Source organism: Heterocephalus glaber, unplaced genomic scaffold (genome assembly GCF_053883595.1).
Source record: "Heterocephalus glaber isolate CG9 unplaced genomic scaffold, H.glaber_assembly_v1.0 deba00000546, whole genome shotgun sequence".
NCBI classification, from domain to species: Eukaryota; Metazoa; Chordata; class Mammalia; order Rodentia; family Bathyergidae; genus Heterocephalus; species Heterocephalus glaber.
The window spans coordinates 1,131,255-1,149,921 of NW_028258147.1; the positions used below are offsets into that span (position 1 = coordinate 1,131,255).

Consider the following 18,667-nt stretch of genomic DNA (forward strand, 5'->3'; position numbering starts at 1 on the left):
AAAAAGGATTTGGATGGAAACTCTAGACTTAAAAAAAGTGTTATCAACCATTCCTATCCTTTCTGTCTATCCTGAGTGGAAACTGGAAATCATCTCAATGGGAGTGCTTTTCTTATTTCAGAAACTGAGTGGATAATATAACCACGATAATGCTGACCTGGCATGTGGTGAGAAGAGTGTTAGCATTCTTTGAGTATCCATAATGAGAGTATAGTTCTATACTTATGAAGTTAGTATTAAAAATACATTGGGAGAGATAGGCACACCATGGCTCCCAGGCAGCAGAAGTCTTTGAGTAGGTGAGCCACAGCTCCGAGCCCAGAGAAACTGGGGCCTATAGGGACAGCCAGATCCGTAACACATGGCATATGTTACTGAGCCCTTGCTATACAGACTATGCTGCACTGGGTATTAGTATTATCCTCACTTTATAGTGGAGGATGCTACACAGTTAAACTCCCAGAATAAACACAATATGGAGCTAGGATTTAATTATAAGTTTTATTGTCATGGTGGTGGTAGTGGTGGTTTTAATTCCAAAGACTCAATTCTTAACCAGTAGCTATAGTGTATCCTGGAATTACAGAAACTAGGTTGATAACACAGGTGTTTGCCTACTGATGAGCCCCTATCATGTGGTTACTCATATTAACAAATTAACTTATTGGATCCATGGAGAGGAGAAGGTTATTTTTAAAAAGCTATTACCTGAAAAATCATGAAACAATTTGAAAAGGATGGTATACTATTCACTTTGACTATATATTCAGGGCTGAACAGTGACAAACTTGGAGGGATTTCTAACTTTTAAAAATTAATTCCAGAATTTCAAAGAAGAAAAAGATGACTCTCACATAAGAATATCCTTTAAATCATATTTTTATTTGCTGTAAGAATATAATCTGCATTTCTATACAATCTATCATGCAAACACTTGGTAGTAATTTTACAAGCAGTGCAGAATTTCAACGTCTGTACATTTGCTCAACTAAAATATTAGCAAATGTTGAAAAATAACATCTTAGGAGAAAGGAATACCAAAGGAACTTTCTTCCCCCGAAACATGGCTTCTAACATCAAGAACCCCAATCAAGAAAGCAAAACCAGGCTGAAGTCAGACTTAAGGCTAGAGGTGTTGAGAAACAGATAAAAACCACCAAGGAAGTCCCCTCATTGGGTAGCTAAATGACTCTGTGCAACCAGCACTATAACATCTGTGTACAATCAGGTAGGAGTCACCTGTTCAATTATCCTAATCTAGGTGACTAGAAACTACTAGCCTGCAGAAAGATGTCCCTGCCCAGACACAAGGCAGGGAGCTAAGAATTGAAATAAAAATCATAGTGATTTTCTGTTTGTGCAGCAATTATATTTCGCTGCCACACCATCATAATGCATATTTTAAGTGAACTGCTTAACAGCACAGTTGTCACTAAACTGGAGGTGGCTCAACTGGGATTAACTGCAGTTTACTGGAAATAAACTATGGATAATGAGAGAAGACACCAAATCTTATACAGTTAAGTCCCAAAGGTGGTGGCCATCAGGACAGCTCCTTCATTGTGGGACTTTCCTGGAGAGTTTGTCCTGACTATGGGATGCTTTTAGCTACTTCTGTTGTACACCTATTACTTTCCAGGTTATGGCATTAGACCAAAGGCCTTCAACTAGTTATACAATAAGGATACAGATCAAACCTGAAAGCTATCTCTAGCCTTGGGCTTTTTCTTGCCATTTCTGTGAGTTTAGTCCTAAAGTAAAAGCTCTGGAGAGAGACACAGAAAAGCTAAAAGTGCCACTATAAGCGAGGTGAGTTATAAAGACTTTTATTCCATCAACAGTAACTGGTATCCTAAAGGGTTTCAGATATGTGGCTTATTGAGAAGATCATATGTAAAGGAATATCTAGACTTACAGAGAAAATCCTGGAAATAAGGGATTAAAACTAGATTCATCATTTTATAACCTCCTGCCCTAGGATCCCAGAACCAAACCAACATGCCCTGTGGTGAGTCTCAAACCTGAAGTCTTTAAAACATGGGTAGCCCATTGATTTCTAGCATCTTCTGCTGTGGCAGAAATAAAAATTAGAAGAAAACAAAGCCAAATACATCTCCTGAAATCCTTAGAAATACACTAAGGCTATTGGGCATGACACTTGATTAGAAGTCAAAAAGTCTTTCTTTTTTTAAACTGAGAATTACTTTGTAAGCCTGAACTCTGAAATATCCATGAAGGCAACAATTCATAGTTCTCTTTTTCCTCTAAGATTGTTACATTCAGAACCAGAACTTTTGAATTCATTTGCTTTGAAAGCAACATATTTACTTGAATTTGAAGTGTATTTAAATTCTAAATGAGTATATGTAAATTGGAAAAGATGTTTTTAAAGTAAATTTTTTAAATATGGTGATTATTAAACCAGTGTTGCTACTGGGGTGTCAACTCAGAGATTTAAAAAAATGCGAACCGGGGTGTGTTGGGGGGGTTGTTTCTTCTGAACAGACTGTCTCATTTTAATTTTGGTTCAACCTAAACTTTGAAAGACCTGTATAATAAGCCACAGGAAGCAACTACTTTTATTAGTTTGTTGCTGGAATCCAGATGGACGTCCAACTCCAGTGATTTGTAAGGCTGTAAGAGAAAAGGTGGGAGGAGGGGGATTATCACATACAGACTTCATTTTGGAGTCAAATATGATAGTATCACCCCCAAAGACCTCCATGGTCTGGGAGGGGTGTCTTGCTGTAGCCACTGAGTGCTGACAGGCAGACAGGTGGACGGACCCTCCTTCACTCTTTCGCTTCTTCCCTTTGATCTATTTTCTGCTCCAGTTATGTGAGATGTTCTGAATCTTTTTCATTTTGATCCTCTGATCCAGCATCTTGTACCTTGCAGGATGCTCATCAGTTTTCTTTGGAACCAAAGGTGCATAGGAGCTAGATGCGTAAGCAGGGCGTTTAAAATGACGCAAAGGAGGCTTGATAACTGGAAGCCATAGAAAGAAAGAGAGAATCATTAGCCTCACCAATGACATGACATGACCTACATATTGTGGCCAATTTTCTTTGACTTGTTTTTTTTTTTTCCTCCAAGACAGAAAACAAACAGGGCTGGATTCTTACTGGGAAGCTTATTGCATACATACAGAACAAATAATCAACTTGGTCACTGACTTAAAGATAAGAAATCCCTAGAGAACTCAGGGCATAAACAGTCTTTGATGATGAATGGGTGGGTAAAGAAAGTGAAAGGGCATGGTGGGCACGTTGGGATCACTTTTGGGAACTACAAAGGAAACAAGGTGGGCAGTGCCATGCCACTGACAACATTTAGCATTATAAGTAAGCTTTTAGTGCTGGAAACTGACAGTTGTAAAGTGCTGATTAAAAATACATCATTTAGCTCAGTGGTTCCAGCGCCTGCCTTGCAAGCGCAAGGTCCCGAGTTCGATCCACGGTACCAAAAAAAAAATTTGAGAAAATATTTTCAAAATACATATCAAGGTCTTATACTCAAAGTATAAAAGGAATTCTTAAAACTCAACGAAAGAAGCCAATTTAAAAATGGACAAAAGATCTGAACAGACTTCTCACCAGAGAACATATATATGTCGAAAAAGAACAGAGAAAGATGCTGAACAATTTTTATTACTAAGAAGTTGCAAGGTAAAATGACAATGATATTCTACTTTATATTCCTGTGCAAAAGTAAAATCCAGTGACAATGGCAATTGCTGGCAAGGATCTAGAGCAGTGATGGCGAACCTGCTAGAGACCTAATGCACAAACTGCCAACCTAAACCCACTTATTTATCAGCAATTCAACATGAATACTGAGGATTTAGTTTAGAAAAAACAACTGTTATCTGATGGTGAGTCGCTGGGGTGACTTGGCTCACATTCGGACAGAGAGGGCTCCGCATGCCCACTTGCAGCATACATCCCATAAGTTCACCACCACTGATCTTGAGCAAAAAGAAGACCCCATTTTTGCAAAATGGTACATCCACTTTGGAAAATAGTTTTTGACAGTTTCTTATGAAGCTAGACAATCTTACCATATGATGGAACAATAACCCAATGGATTGAAAAACCTTTGTGCACATAAAAACTTGCATATGAATTTTTTTTTTTTTGGTACCAGGGATTGAACTCAGGTCCTTACACTTGCGCAGCAGGCAGCGGCACCACTGAGCTAAATCCCCGGCCCTTGCATATGATTTTTTGTAGAAATTTTATTTGTAAGTACCCCAAACTAGAAACAACCAAGATGTTCTTCAGTAGGTTAATGGATAAATTGTAGTACACCCATACAATGGAAACTTATTCAATGATAAAAAGAAAATTAAATGATCAAACCAAAGAGATAGATGAATCCTAAATACATACTTTATTTTATTTTATTTTCTTATTTATATATTAATTGGTACATTTTAGGTATACAATACATTTATATTTATCATTGGGTGCTTGTACCTGTGCATGATGTATCTTGGTTCTTATTTATTCCCCATTACCTGTGCGCCCTTCATCCGCTCCACCCTTCCTTATTTACATAGACTTTGTTTCCATTTTTTTCTTTTCTCATAATTTTTCCTTTCTTTTTTTCCCTTTCCCCTTCCCCTCCCGCCCTAAATACATATTTTATTTTTTTGGTACTGGGGATCGAACTCGGGACCTTGTGCTTGCAAGGCAGGTGGTGGAATCACTCACTGAGCTAAATCCCTGGCCCTAAATACATATTTTAAATGAAAGTAATCAGTGCGAAAAGGCAACATACCATATAATTCCATTTATATCATGTTCTTGAAAGGACTATAAAGATGATTAAAAGAGTAGTGAATGTCAGAGGACTGGAGAAAGGGTTGGTTAGGTGAAGCTGGGCAGTGAAACTGTTGCATATGCTATTATGATGCTGGTATATACATGACAGTATGCAGTTGTCAAAACCCATAGAACTTTATGGCACAAGGAATGATCCCCAATGTGTGAAAATTAAAGAAAAAACTATTTAGGAGGCCATGGAAATCCCAGAATGGAATATAAAATAGAGTCAATATGACTGCATTGCAAGTGTAAGAAACAAATTCACTGAGGAGGATGGAAAGTAAGATGCTAACCCTAGTAACTCTGGATATGAGCTGAATCTGTAAAACCAAAAGCCAAAGAGGGCATACACATACAGTGCATTTTAGTTGATACAACTATCTCTCTCATAAGTATAGGTTGACAATTCTAATACAACTCTACACATGTCTGGAAATGAACAATTACATAAATGGAGAACAAATGGAAAGAAGTATTCGCACAGGAATTTTAAAAAATAAACATAAGGAGAAGGCTAGAATGATCCTTGTAGTAATGGATTGGACTTGAAGTCATCAATATATATCCATCTGTAGCTTAATAGAGAAAATTTTATAGATACACTCACTTACCTGGGTTAGTATACACACATATATTTTTTTGGTTTATCAGCTAAGAAGGTCTAGAGTAATGAAGTAATAAAGACCTAGAAGCCTGAGTAGCACCAAGTGTATACATCTGGACTTCTGAAGCATTCTCCAGTGAAATGAAGCAGGGATCCTGGGAGAAATTCTAGGACTAGGGAACAAAATATACACGATATACTTGGAGTATGCTATAGAGCTTTAAATTTTAAAAGTGCTGGAAAATTAGCAAACAGTAATAGACAAAGGAGTCCCAAATGAAATATCTACCAAAATGCCAAAGTTGAAATAATTTGAGCAACAAATGAATTAAAAGTTTCGGATTATAAACCAAAATATAGAATAAATATCCATGAGTCCATACTGGAATATATAAGTGATTGAATAAGCAAATAATTGTGAAAATAGACAAATCTATGCAAATTACAAGTAATTGATATAAATATACTACTTTCAAGTAGGAAGAGACTATAGTATGGGCTGGACATAGTGACATTTTTGTAGAGTCTAAATCTAGAAAGGGGATAAAAGAGTAGTTCCATAATAAAAAAATCTAATAAGTATAACCTTTCCCAGAAGATCAAAGTTGACAAAACAGTAATAAGTCACATCGATAGTAAGCATCCTTGTTATTATGTGATCGAAGTTAGTATTTTGTGATGAAAAGAGAAATTTACCTCTGTGGTTTTCCTCCAAAAACTACATAACCCCATTCTAATAATCAAAAAACAGAGCAGTCTGAGAAACAGAGCCAAGAAGCCCACCGGAGACTTGATGACTACATGTACCGTGTCATCCTGGATGGGATCTTGGCACAGCAAAAAGACACTAGGCAACAACAGACCAAGTGTGAATAAAACATGGACTTCAGATAATAAAAACAAATAATCATGTAATCATCTAACCTGCAGTCCTGTAAAGAAGGTAAAGTACTGATTAGTTCTTCCTCCCTCCTCCTCCTCCTCTCTTCTCCTAGCTCTCATGACTCTTTGGTTCTGCTCAGAAGTGTTTGATAAATGAGTAAAAGCTACAAACAAACCAGGTGAATCATTATCAAAACCAAAATAGGTATAATAACTAGATAAACCTGTCAAGCAAAAGAGCTGGTACTGAGCACTACTGGAACACCAGTTCTCATGCAAGCCACTTCAGTCTCACATACAGAGCCAGCAAAGGAGGATATGAAGTTAGGCTAGCTTGAAGGACTCACAACTGAGGACACTTAAGTTAAACCACTGAGGCCACTCTTGTGAAAACTAGCCACCAAGTCTCTTCCAGTAATAGGAAAACACATGACGTTTATGACCAGCAGATAATTAAATACAACTGAAATGTACAATCAGCAGGAATAGATTACATTCTGGTATATTCTTAAAATACATTTCTGTGGCATCAATGTAAGACCATGCAGACATTTATTAATACAAATAGAGGTTAATGTAATAGTCTAATACAAAATGAAATGTAACCTAATCCCAGGACTACAAAATATGTTAATATGTGTATAGAAAAATCTAGAAGAAAAACATTTAAATCAAAGCAGTAGCCATCTCTGAGTAGCATGATCCTGGTTATTTTAGTTTGCTTTTGGTTGTTCATGCTTTCTAATTTTTCCGTGATCAGGCTTTAGCGGGATTATTCTTTAGAAAGAGCTATGTCACAAAAAGTTTCTTCTGTAGAATCATGTATCAGAGCTAGTCTACAAAAGCAAACCTAATGGAAAGTCAGTTAAACTGACTTCACTGTGGGATTTTGTGCTGGACATCTCAGCCCAAAGCTGAATATACTTTTTGCAGTCTACAGATTTATATTTATTTATAGGCTTCTTAGGCACTTGCTATGTGCTGGTGATGTAATAATATGCAAAACAGACAGAAATCCCTCCCTTAATAGGGCTTCCATTCTGGTAAAACCCTCTGAAACTTCCAACTCGCAGAAGAAAAACATGTCCAGGTATACGTGACACTATTACAGGAACAAGCTCATTAATGACCATGCTAACTTTGCCTTCTGCGTTATTCTAACAAAGCAGAGTGTCAGTAAATGGCCTCTTGTGACATAACGTTCTTCTATAATAACAGAAAAGAACAGAATTACTTGTAAGATCTCCAAGTGCTTAATTTTGTGTCTTAAGGTAAATAAGGGCTTATGGCGCCAAATACCCCAGGAACAAATAGAAAAACAGTCCTGCTACCCTGGAGAAAGGAGCAGAGACAGGAGAGGGCTTCAGATCAAAAGCTAACAGTTGAAAGGTCTAGGCTGATTTGTGGCTCTTCAAGTCACAATCCCTCTCCATATTCATTCTATTTGCGTGACTCAGCATGAACCCAGCCACAGTATTATTGAATTTCCCAATTCTCAGCATGAAGAAACATTTAACATTTGCTGGAATTCTGACTGTCAGAACAAAAACTCTCTTGCCACTGGAGTCCCTGCAAATAGAGCTGAACCTGCTGATAGAGATCGGCTCCCCACTGAGACTGCGGAAATACTTGTTTGTATGCCCTTACCCACACTCACAATGTGGGGGAAAGTGAAATTTCATACAGCGCTGTTTTGTATGCATTCATTGCCTTTCCCTTCTGCACGGGACTGTGATGTGATGACAGAACACAAAAGTAGAGCCAGTCATGAGGGCACCATCTTGAATTTAATGTGGATTGTTTCTTTTGGGGTGAGGAGATGGCCGCCTGAGGGCAATTTTATTCACCTTCTGGCTATTCTTGACATATCAGAGGGGGTCTGGTCCTCTCTTTTCTATAACTGGGTACTTCCCCTACCTGGACCCACTAATAGTACAACCTTTCTCCCTTCGTGGAGAAGAACTGAATAGGAAACAGAATCCCACACACCCATATGCATGATTATCGGCAACTTGGACACTTCTTCCCCTTGGGGAACCATTCCAAAAGTCTGTTCTCCTCTCTTGAGTAATGTACTGGGAGAACACAATCTAATTAGCAAATAAAGACTTTGACAAAGGCACATGTCTTTGCACAAAGCCTGAATTTGGAAAAGTCATTATCTATATTACTTCCAAATGTGCTCAGGAAAAGTTCAAAACAATAACTGACACAACACCAGCTGTTGTTTGGCAGCTATACATAATGTTTGTTTTTCATAAAGGCAAATGTTCTTTTAGGAGGTTTAACCTTCCTTTAATTCTCATCTTTTTAAATAAACACCGCTATTCCTCTCTAAGATATCTTTTAATTTTCTCCTCTTCCACTGCCACCACCAATCTATCTTTTGCTATTTATTGCCCTCTCTCTCTCTCAACTTGTTTTCTCTCAGAAGATTTTGCTGGTGGTTTCCCCACCCCCATGCTTCAAGGGAAGGTATTAAGCACAATTTTTCTTCTTCAGCAAATGGGTTTAGATTTAGTCACATATCAAATTATACAGCTGTTAGCTGGATTCACATATTAAAAAGGAAACATGTAGGGATTTTTTTAAAGTTTCTTCTTTACGATTATCTCAATTATTTATTTCAGTCTACTGTTACTTCAATACTATTGTGAATATAATAGGTGTGATTGAGCAAGGAAGAATTTCCTCAGCCAAATTTAACTTAATGAAAGTTAAATTAGGATCTTCATGGCAGGACTCATCAGTGACTTAAGTAATAGCAACATGTATTAGGAATCCCTGAGCACAGCCTAGAAAATGTAGTTTTTCTTAATTTTATTGGTCACAGAGGCCAATATCTTTTTTTATCAGGATCATCTTGTGGAGTGTTCAGCACAATTCACTTTCAGAAAAATTGGATTAATTCATTATCAGTATAATAGCATATATCATAAGGCATTAATTCAGTACACTCTAGGTTTTGAACTCAAAGAAGCCATCAATATTCATCTACACTTGTGTCTGGCCAATTACCTTGGGTGAGACTTGAAATTTAGTTCAGTTGGTCTCGGTTCTTTCCATCTATCTTGACTTCAGCGTGACCATGTGGAGCCCCACACTGCAGTGCAGAGCAGCATCTTCAGACAAAGAACCTCTGCGGCAGAGCATCTCCTCACATAGCAGCAACTTGGTCTATGCTTAGCTTTGGAATCAATTCTAGTATTGGCAGTTATTTTTTTCTTTTTACAGAGGAAGCAGTGGATATCTATTTTATTTTTTTTCAAAAATAATGCCATAACTTGGAATAAAACATTTCTGTGTATCTATCTATATTTACACACAGAGGAAAAAAAAATACATGAAACCAACAAAATAAAAATAATCATTTATTGCCACTTACATATTGTTTTACACAAAGAAAAAAATTCTGCTCCTGTACAATGCCATGTCTAAAATCAGCATCTGTTTATGATGTCTCCCTGAAATCTCAGAGAAAGTCCTTATAAAAATGTACAAAAATCATGCAGGAATTTGGAGCTGCATGGGATTGAAATATTAACATTAGCTTCATTAGGAATGAAACAATAAAAGAACCACATCTCTGATTTTCATTTCAGGAAATGTTCTGGTAAAATAACTGTAATAGTTTTTATGTATAATATGTGAGGTGTGATTGAAATATATGAATGTTTAAATTTTTAAAATTTACTACGGTAAAAGACACATTGCCATTAATCCCCTTCAAAATACTCCCCCTTGCTTTTATTTATGAACATGCCTATATCATCATTCTTGCCACTTTGTGAAGCAGTTCTGGAAGTCCTCTTTCCTGAGCATCTTTAGGAAGTATGACCAAAACTACGGTGAATGCTGCTACCAAGTGCCATCCAGGACAAAGGCAGGCTCATAAAAACTTGATGAGTGTTCTCATCCACCTCGTTTATTGGAACTGGCATGGTGCAACTTCTGGCACATTCCCAAAGTCAAAATGACCATGAAAGGTAAATGGTTTGAATAGATTGAGGAATCGAGGCAACCATGACAGTACCACTAAAAGACACGCAAAGAGGACTTCCAGGATTGCTTCCAAAAGTGGCAAAAATGATAGGGTATATGTATTCAAACTGAGGGGAATATTTTGAGGGAAATTAATGGCAGTTTTTTACTGTAATAATTTTTTAAAAATTTGAACATTCACCCTATTTTTCATTTATACCTCATAACAACTGTCCTAGGTACAAAGTTAAGAATTCAACACAAATTACCCTATAATCCTCTCTACTTGCCTACAGACAAGCACTATTATCCTTCCCTTCCTCGGTGAGGAAACTGAGGCTTACATAGCTTAAGTCATTCACAAAAATTTGCATAGCTAAGATAAAGGAAGTGTGGACTCTGGATTCACATCCAAGTGGTAGGACTTCAGATACTTTCTTCTCATATTTAAAATGATTTGGCTCAATTTAGTTTGAATAACTACAATAGCAGGTTAAAAGAATCAAATTAAAACTGTACTTCATTTATACTAGTACTATAAGTAAATACCTGTGTCATATGCTGGATTCTTGTGCACATTTGTTAGTCGCTATCATTATGATTTCCCCGAAACAAACATACATCATCTTAATATGGTGCAATAAAATGTTTCACGAAGGAACTACATAAAGGTCCTGGTTAAAAAGTTCATTGAATAACTACTGTCATCTCTTTTCTTACTTATGTAGGTATTACAAAAGTCTAGTCCACTGGAAACAAGCAATCAAACCAGGCAAGCTACAGCACCTTAGGTGAGACTGAAACTTGGTGGTTCTCAACTCTGGATGCAGATAAGAGCTACATGGGGAGCTTTGAAAATAGCTGGTGCTGAAGTTATAGTTCACTTGGTGCAGAATCTATTGGGGTGAACTGAGCCTCTGGAGATTTATAACTCCACTGTGTCGGAGAATCACTGTCTTAATCTCTTCAGTCTTCCCATCACTTACATCATTTGTAGTCCCTCACCATCCTAGGAAGGTGGCCAGAGTCAGATCTGTCTGAGTCCCCCTGTGACTTGGGCACGATGCTTTAGTTTCCCGTATTTAAAAATGAAGTTGATACCACTCACTTCAGAGGACCACGGTGGCAATGAAGAGAAACCATGCATGTGAAAGCAGAGCACAGCACTACGTAATGGGAGCTCACTCGGGATCAGTTTTTATCCCTTTCCTGAATTGAAGACTCTACATTTCTGCCATTATCGGAAAACTTGCAATTGTCAGGAAAATTCAGTAGCAGATCCTTTTCCAAATTGGGAATTCATTTTTCTCCCCAAGACACAAAGCCATCATAGTAAAGCCAAGCTGATAGGAATCCTTTCCTTTTGCAGAAATACAATCTAGCAACATTAACCCAACCAGAAAATTACTCTCAACCATGCACATTAGACGTTGTGTCGTCTAAGATGGTAATCTAGTCTTAAACTATTAAAGGTATACCTTATATAAAATCTAGAATGATTAAACCCATTATCTCCATTTTTAAAGACTGGCTCTCCAAGGACTTTAAGTCATGAAAATGAGAAGGCTCAATTATCCATGGCTTCCATTTTTTTGTTCACCTCACAGAGCAGAGTACAGAGGACAGGAAGCCTGCAGTCTGAGAAGCTATCCCACAGGAGCTGAGTTGATCCTGCCTGAACCAAACCACTACCAATCTGGTATGGAAAGACCACAGACCAGCATTTCCAGGTCCCCAGTGGAATGTCTGTCCAGGGGGAAAGGTAAGCCATATAGCTTTTCTACTTCCCATCCAACCTGAAGTTGTCTGGTTCTCAATGCAGAGGTACCATCAGATCACTGGGAGAGCTTTCAAAAGAACTAATGCCCAAGCCCCATCTCCAAGTCTCTGAAGTCATTATTTTGGAAAGGAACACAAGTATCAGTATGTTTGTTATGCTCAATGATCCTAATGTATAACCAGGGTTAAAAACCACTGAATGAATTCAATTTGTTTTGTGAAAAAGCCAGCTATAGTATGGCCATGCACCAAATAATGATGTTTGGTCCAATGACAAATCACATATAGCATGGTTCATGCTACTCAGTCAAGGTATGTAGTAGGCTATACCACCAACGTTTGTGAAAGTACACTATATGATGTTTGTTCTACAACACATTTAACTAATGCCACATTCCTCAGGATGTATCTCCATTGTGAAGTGACTTATTATTTTAATTAGGGTTCAAGGGATGCTTGGCACAGTTGAGTGGGTTTGTTCAGCACATCGAGACATTCTCCTGTCCCTATTGGCTGGTACTTACTGACACCTGGCCTTGAGTTAAGATCTGTGGCAAAAAACCCCAAACCCATGAAAGTCTCCTTTTTGAAGAGTATTATAAGAGGAGCACAGGATTGGGTCCACACAAAATGGAACTATGCTATTATATCTGTGAGATCCTAAGAAAATCATTAATCTGTTCTGGAACTTGGGATTTTGTTTTCTTTCTTCCTTCTGTAAAATGGAAACAATAGTAACTTGCACATCTTCCGTGAGGATTTTGAAGGGGATATAAGGAAGAAAATGTTTATGCAGTTCTTTGCATACTGTGCAGTTTGGAGAAGGAATCTGCTATATGGTGACCATTATTCCATAGCACAGGAAGATGAAAGGCCAGCCCTGGTGCTTTACGACAGGGCCCCTCTCTGGTGGTTCTTCTTATGACAGTGTAGAAAAGTCATCTAATTACTCACAGGATTAGATTTCACAACATCAAAGATCTCACCACACAATGAAAAGATTAACTTAATGAATTTATTTGTATTTGGCAGAGAACACACCACTTTGACTCATAAAAGACCAATTATCCAAAATGTACATTTGTGGGAAAAAAAATATATTTCCATTCCACTACCCAAGGGAACCACATTGCTGAAACCAAGTGCCATTCTAAGCAAAGCAAAAATATCTAACCCACATATTGAACTGTTTAAGCAATATAAAGATAGGAGTTCAATCAGTGATTTTGAGCAACGCCTATCCATGAATATTTTATACTAAGTCTGGAAATTCCAATGGGAAATGTGGCTTAGGCAGCCAACCAGGATGGAAAAGCTCCAGCCCCTGAATTCTAATCTTCATGTATTGTCAAACAGCAGGGAAATTAGAAAAATGATAAGGACACTTCTGATACATTATATTCTTTTCATTCATTATGCTCAAGCATGATAATTCTTTGAATCTCTTTCATGAGAAGCCACTTTAGAGCAGATTAGTTGGTCTTTTAGATACTCTTTGTGCTTTATCTTATATACAACTCAGTCCTTCATATCAACTTCCTGAGGACAGCGAGAGTGTATACACACTTGCATCTCCAGAGCTCAGTCACGGTACAGATAACAGTTGGTGCTGAGAAATACTTAAATGAATGAATAAACTACTTTTCGTCACACTTAGCAATCTTCATGAATTTTCCATTTAAAGAACCAGTAACTTCCTTGTAACATATACCATCTGGCACAGTTTCAAGAATGTACAGAAGTTAATAGTTCTGCTTTGCTTCTGCAAAGTCTTGATGTCCAGATTTGCTCCCCATGTTTGCTTAAGAAGAATGCCAGTAAATCCCTTTCCTTCAAGTTTCAAGTCTGGGGCCTGAACAAACCTTTGTTTTATACAGATGCTACAGTCTCGGCTCATTTCTCCAGGTCTGACTATGATATGGAGAGGCTCAGAGGCATAGTTTTCAAGCCCTCCTCCCCCTGAAAAAACTGGTGAAAGGAGAGAAGCAGTTAGGTTAAGGCTGGAAAATCAACTCATTCAAAACAGTGGTTACCTATCAAACACCCTATGATTAAAAAAACAAGAACAACAACCTCCTTTAAGGAGCTGATCATTTTTAACTTCATTATTTGCTTCCATTTTGTTTGCCCTAACATGCACAAAGTACATGATTTATGGTGCTTCAAAAAATATTTTGGAGATTATGCAAATTAAGTATTTTGCTTGATTTTTCCCATCAGTATGTGTCCTTTGCCCACACTACCAGAGACCAACTTCAGAAGAAGTCTGTAAATATAAATTTCTTCAGGGTTAAGCAATTCTGAAATGTTAAATCAAGGCATTAAAAACAGGCCTTGATTCAGTCCATAGTAAGTGACAACTGCCATCCCTCATACTGATCTCAAGGTGAAATACAGCTGCAAAGAATAGTCATTCAAGTCTCCATTTGAAATACACTGTGAAGTTCCTTAACACCCCAACACTGCTTGGAATTGGTAAATGGGGAATTGATCTAATTCTCAGGCAGAATAGAAATGTGAAAAAGGTAGTTACAAATGTGGACTATTTAGCATCAGTCTTTACTCACTGGCAATGAATTTCACAGACTTGCAACCTGCTAACTATAGGAAAGCTATTTATCTATTTGTGCCTCAGTTTCTGATATGTAAAATAATAGTGTCTTTCTTAGATAGTAGTGAGGATTTAATATCCATTAAGATCCTAGCATTGACCCTGATGTTTGGGGGCATGCAAGACATGTACTTGTTTAAAACCAGGATTAGAGAATTCAGAAGTCACTGTTTTTCAAGTTAAGTACCCATAACTTACAATACACATAATTTTTGTCTTGGTAAAAGAAACATAAGCTTCTAAAATGTCTTCAGACCTCAGAGATGGTCAGTTCTCTTCCAAGGAAGCTTCCAGACGAATGTTTTATCCGTAGTCCCCTAAAACAGGACACACAACAATGTCATTGTAAGCCAGCTGGCATATCACACACAAAATCTTTCTATAGCAGGCAATGGAGTTTGAAGCAGAGCTGCAACTACTGCCAAGACTACTGTGCACCAGCAGCTGCACGCAGGGAGGAGCGACTGGCTGTATCTGCATCAGTGAAGCACTATGGTACTGTACCTTCTTATCTTCGATAACTCCAGCAAGTGAGGTGCCCTGGAATCTGCTCAGAGGTGAGTAATTGACTAGTCTGGATCACTAGTGGTCAAGACTGTTAGTGACAGTGAAGCTCTGTTCATCTCCTCCGGCAAGAGCTAACATTGCCCCAACTCTCCTCACGGATGGCCACCCGTGGAGCTTGAGTGGATTCACAAATCCCATAGGGCAACAGATGAAGTTGGCTCTAGAAAAAAATGGCTGCAGGTGCTATTACTTCCCCATACGAAAGTCACTTTGCAAGGAGCCAAGGTGATATCTCAGAGCAGTTCCCAGCACTGGGGTTCCAAGATGACCCCTGAGATAATATCAGAAACCACACAAATAGGTTTTAAACAGAATGACCTCTGGTGGTTCTGGATGTAGACAAGTTCAACTTGCAGAACTTTCTTCATGCCCAATACCCATCTCACCCAACAGGTTAGAGACGGACTCTCTTAAATCATCAACATGAATGAAATCAAACAAAATTGGCAAAACAGCCATAAATTTTTCACTTAAAATTATTTAAAATTTTTTAAGCATGCAAGAAAGAATATTGACATAACAAAAATTATATTCTTAATATGGTTTAATCAGACCTGAATGTTTTTTATATTTACTCAAAAATATTTTTGAAGGACTAAATAACACAGGTAGGATTGAATTATCTAGTTTTCCTCCTCTATGATCCATTTTTTTCTTCCCCAAAAAACTATCATACAGAACTTCATATTTAGTATTCCTTTATATATACATATGCATGTGATGATTATATTTGTACCCACAAGATACCAAATATTTCTGCACATTTTAATATAGATGATGTAAATCATGCTACATATTTTATACCTTGCTGCAATTTGCTTTACTTGCTCAACATATATTAAATACTATAAAACAGAAAAGAGAAAACAACCATCAGTAGGAGTATAATTAAATATCTTGCGGCACATTTGTATAAGGAATGTTGTATAAAGAACCAGCTTTATATTTTGCATGGGATTTCTTTTACAAACCTATGAGATTTTTTTTAAAAAACATGTCTCTTAAAAGCAGAATAGAGCTATGTTTTGTTTTTATCTAATGAGATTATCTCTGTATTTTAAATGCAAATTTAAACCACTTACAATTACTACTACTTATTGATATTTTTAAACTTATTTTTACCATCTAATATTGTTCTGTGTTTGTCATTCATTATCCTTTGCTGCTCTGTCTTAATTTCTGCCTTCTATTAAATTGACATATTTTCTTTGTTGTCCATTTGTTGATTTAGATGCTTGTTCTAGTCAGCTAAGGATGCTTGTTCTAGTCAGCTTATAGCTAACAAAATGCCACGGCTGGATAGCTTTTAAATAACAGAAATTTATTTCTCACAGTTCCGAGGCTGGGAGTCTCAGATCAGAGTACTAGCATGGTTGGGTTCTGGTGAGGGCCCTCTTCAGTTTACAAAGTGTCAGCTTCTTGCACCCTCATATGTTGGAAAGAGAACCAGCTCATTCTCTGGGGCTTCTTTCACAAGCGAATAATCTCATTTATGAAGATTCTACCCTCATGACCTAATCATGCAAAATATACTGGGGGTTAGATTTCAACATATGAATGGGCGGCCACACGCAGTTCATAACAGTGCTATTTTCAGTATTTTACTGATGATTCTGTGTTAAAAAGTTACAAAATCACAAAGTTCTGACAAAAATGGATCTTGGCGCTCCTTAATTCCATATTCTAATATGCTTTTCTCCACACACAGATTCTCTTTGCTATTTTAATACAAAAACTAGGTATTATTTCTATGGCTACAAATTTCCCAAATTTATCAACGTCTTATTTACTCATATGTTTACCATTAATTCTTGTATCTCATGTCTTTGTTTTGGGTCACTTTTCCGCTTTTTGAAGTATATCCCTTAATGCTTTTTTAAGTCAAGTTTATGAGTGGTAAATTATATGATTATATACCTGGAAATGTTATTTTGCCTTCACTCATAACTAATACTTTAGCTATTTTTGGCACTACACGGTAAGTCCGCAACTTAGGAACATTTGAGCTGTGATCTTTCACAGATACCAAGGACCTCACATTATTAATACTCCTAGATGCAAACAAATCACAGAAGTAGGTCATATGTCTGACAAATGTTGTCATAGCTGTGCTGCTGTGTGGTTACTGTACACTACAACTGTATATAGTACAGTTGAAGATTTACTGTTTTTGTGTGTTTGGTTTTTTTAATGCTTCACACTGTACATTTGTGTTAAAGTTGTGTAAGACTCACTTTGTCGAACTTACCAATGAGTCCCACTTACATTGTCCCTGAGCAGAATTCATCTGTAACTTGGGAACTTATTATATACTGGTTTATTTCCTCAGCACATGGAGTATATGTTTATATCACCTCTGATGCCACTGTTGTCAATGCAAGTTTTGCTGTCAGCTGATTACCAGTTGATTACTTGCAACTTCTCTGACCATAACCAGTTTCTTACAGTAAAGATTTATTCACCCTTGATATAATTTTGGGAAATCTCCCAATCTCCAACAATTTCTTGATGTATGTATTTGTTTTTATTTAAGCAATTAAGGTGAATTCTTCCATCTAAAAACATGAACTTTTCTTCACTTCTGGAAAAATATCAGCTGGTTGTTAAAGTATTGCTTTCCCACTACGTTCTATCTATCCTACTAGAATTCCTGAGAGATGTAGAGTCATTTATCTTCCATGATCTTTCATTATTTGAGTTTTAATTCATATACCACAAAATTGATCTTTCTGAAGTATACCATTGAGTGGGTTTCAGTATATTCCCAAAGTTGTGCAGCCTTCACCACCATTTAGTTCCAGAGGATTTTAATCACCTCTAAAAGAAGTCCCGTACCTTTGAGAACCCACATACCCTAGTTCTCTTTCCTCCGCCATTGATAATCATTAATCAACTTTCTGTCTCTATGAATTAGCCTACTCTGGATATTTTATACAAATGGAATCATTTGACACATGGCTTTTTTTATCTAGCTTCCTGTGCTGATCAAATGTTTTCAAAACAAAAGGTTTGTCCATGTTGTAGAATGCATCAATACTTCATTCATTTAGGATAGATATGATATTTTGTTCACATATTCATTCTTTGGTGGAAATTTAGGTCATTTCTACATTTGGGCTATTATGAATAATGCTGTAGTGGACACTTGTGAAGTTTTTGTGTATGTACATTTTCAGGTCTCTTAGGTACATACCTGCGAGTAAAACTGCTGGATCATAAGATCATTCTGTGTTTAAATTTTTAAGGAGCTGTCAAATATTTCCACATTGGTTATATTACCACTTAGCAATGTGCAAAACTCCTAATTTCTCCACAGCTTTACCAACCCTTGCTAGTATCCACCGTTTTATTCTAGCTATCCTAGTGCATTTGAAGTAGGATATCATTTTACTTTTGAATTGCATTTTCCTGACT

At 37.2% G+C, this 18,667-nt stretch overlaps 1 protein-coding gene across 9 annotated transcripts in view; it reads right to left on the reverse strand.

Annotated features, from left to right (window-relative positions):
* Positions 1 to 861: 861 nt before the first annotated feature.
* The window catches only part of Pde1c (phosphodiesterase 1C), a 667,339-nt gene continuing 649,533 nt past the window's right edge, over positions 862 to 18,667 (reverse strand). For 6 of the 9 annotated variants that reach the window (XM_087204515.1, XM_013076529.3, XM_087204518.1 and 3 more), the window contains one exon: positions 862 to 2,988. In XM_087204515.1, coding sequence (XP_087060641.1) covers positions 2,819 to 2,988 — 170 coding nt within the window. In that variant the 3' untranslated portion in view covers positions 862 to 2,818. Of the gene's footprint in view, positions 2,989 to 13,068; positions 15,004 to 18,667 lie in introns of those variants that run through there. The other 3 variants (XR_015448679.1, XM_087204517.1, XM_087204516.1) reach the window with 3 other exon arrangements.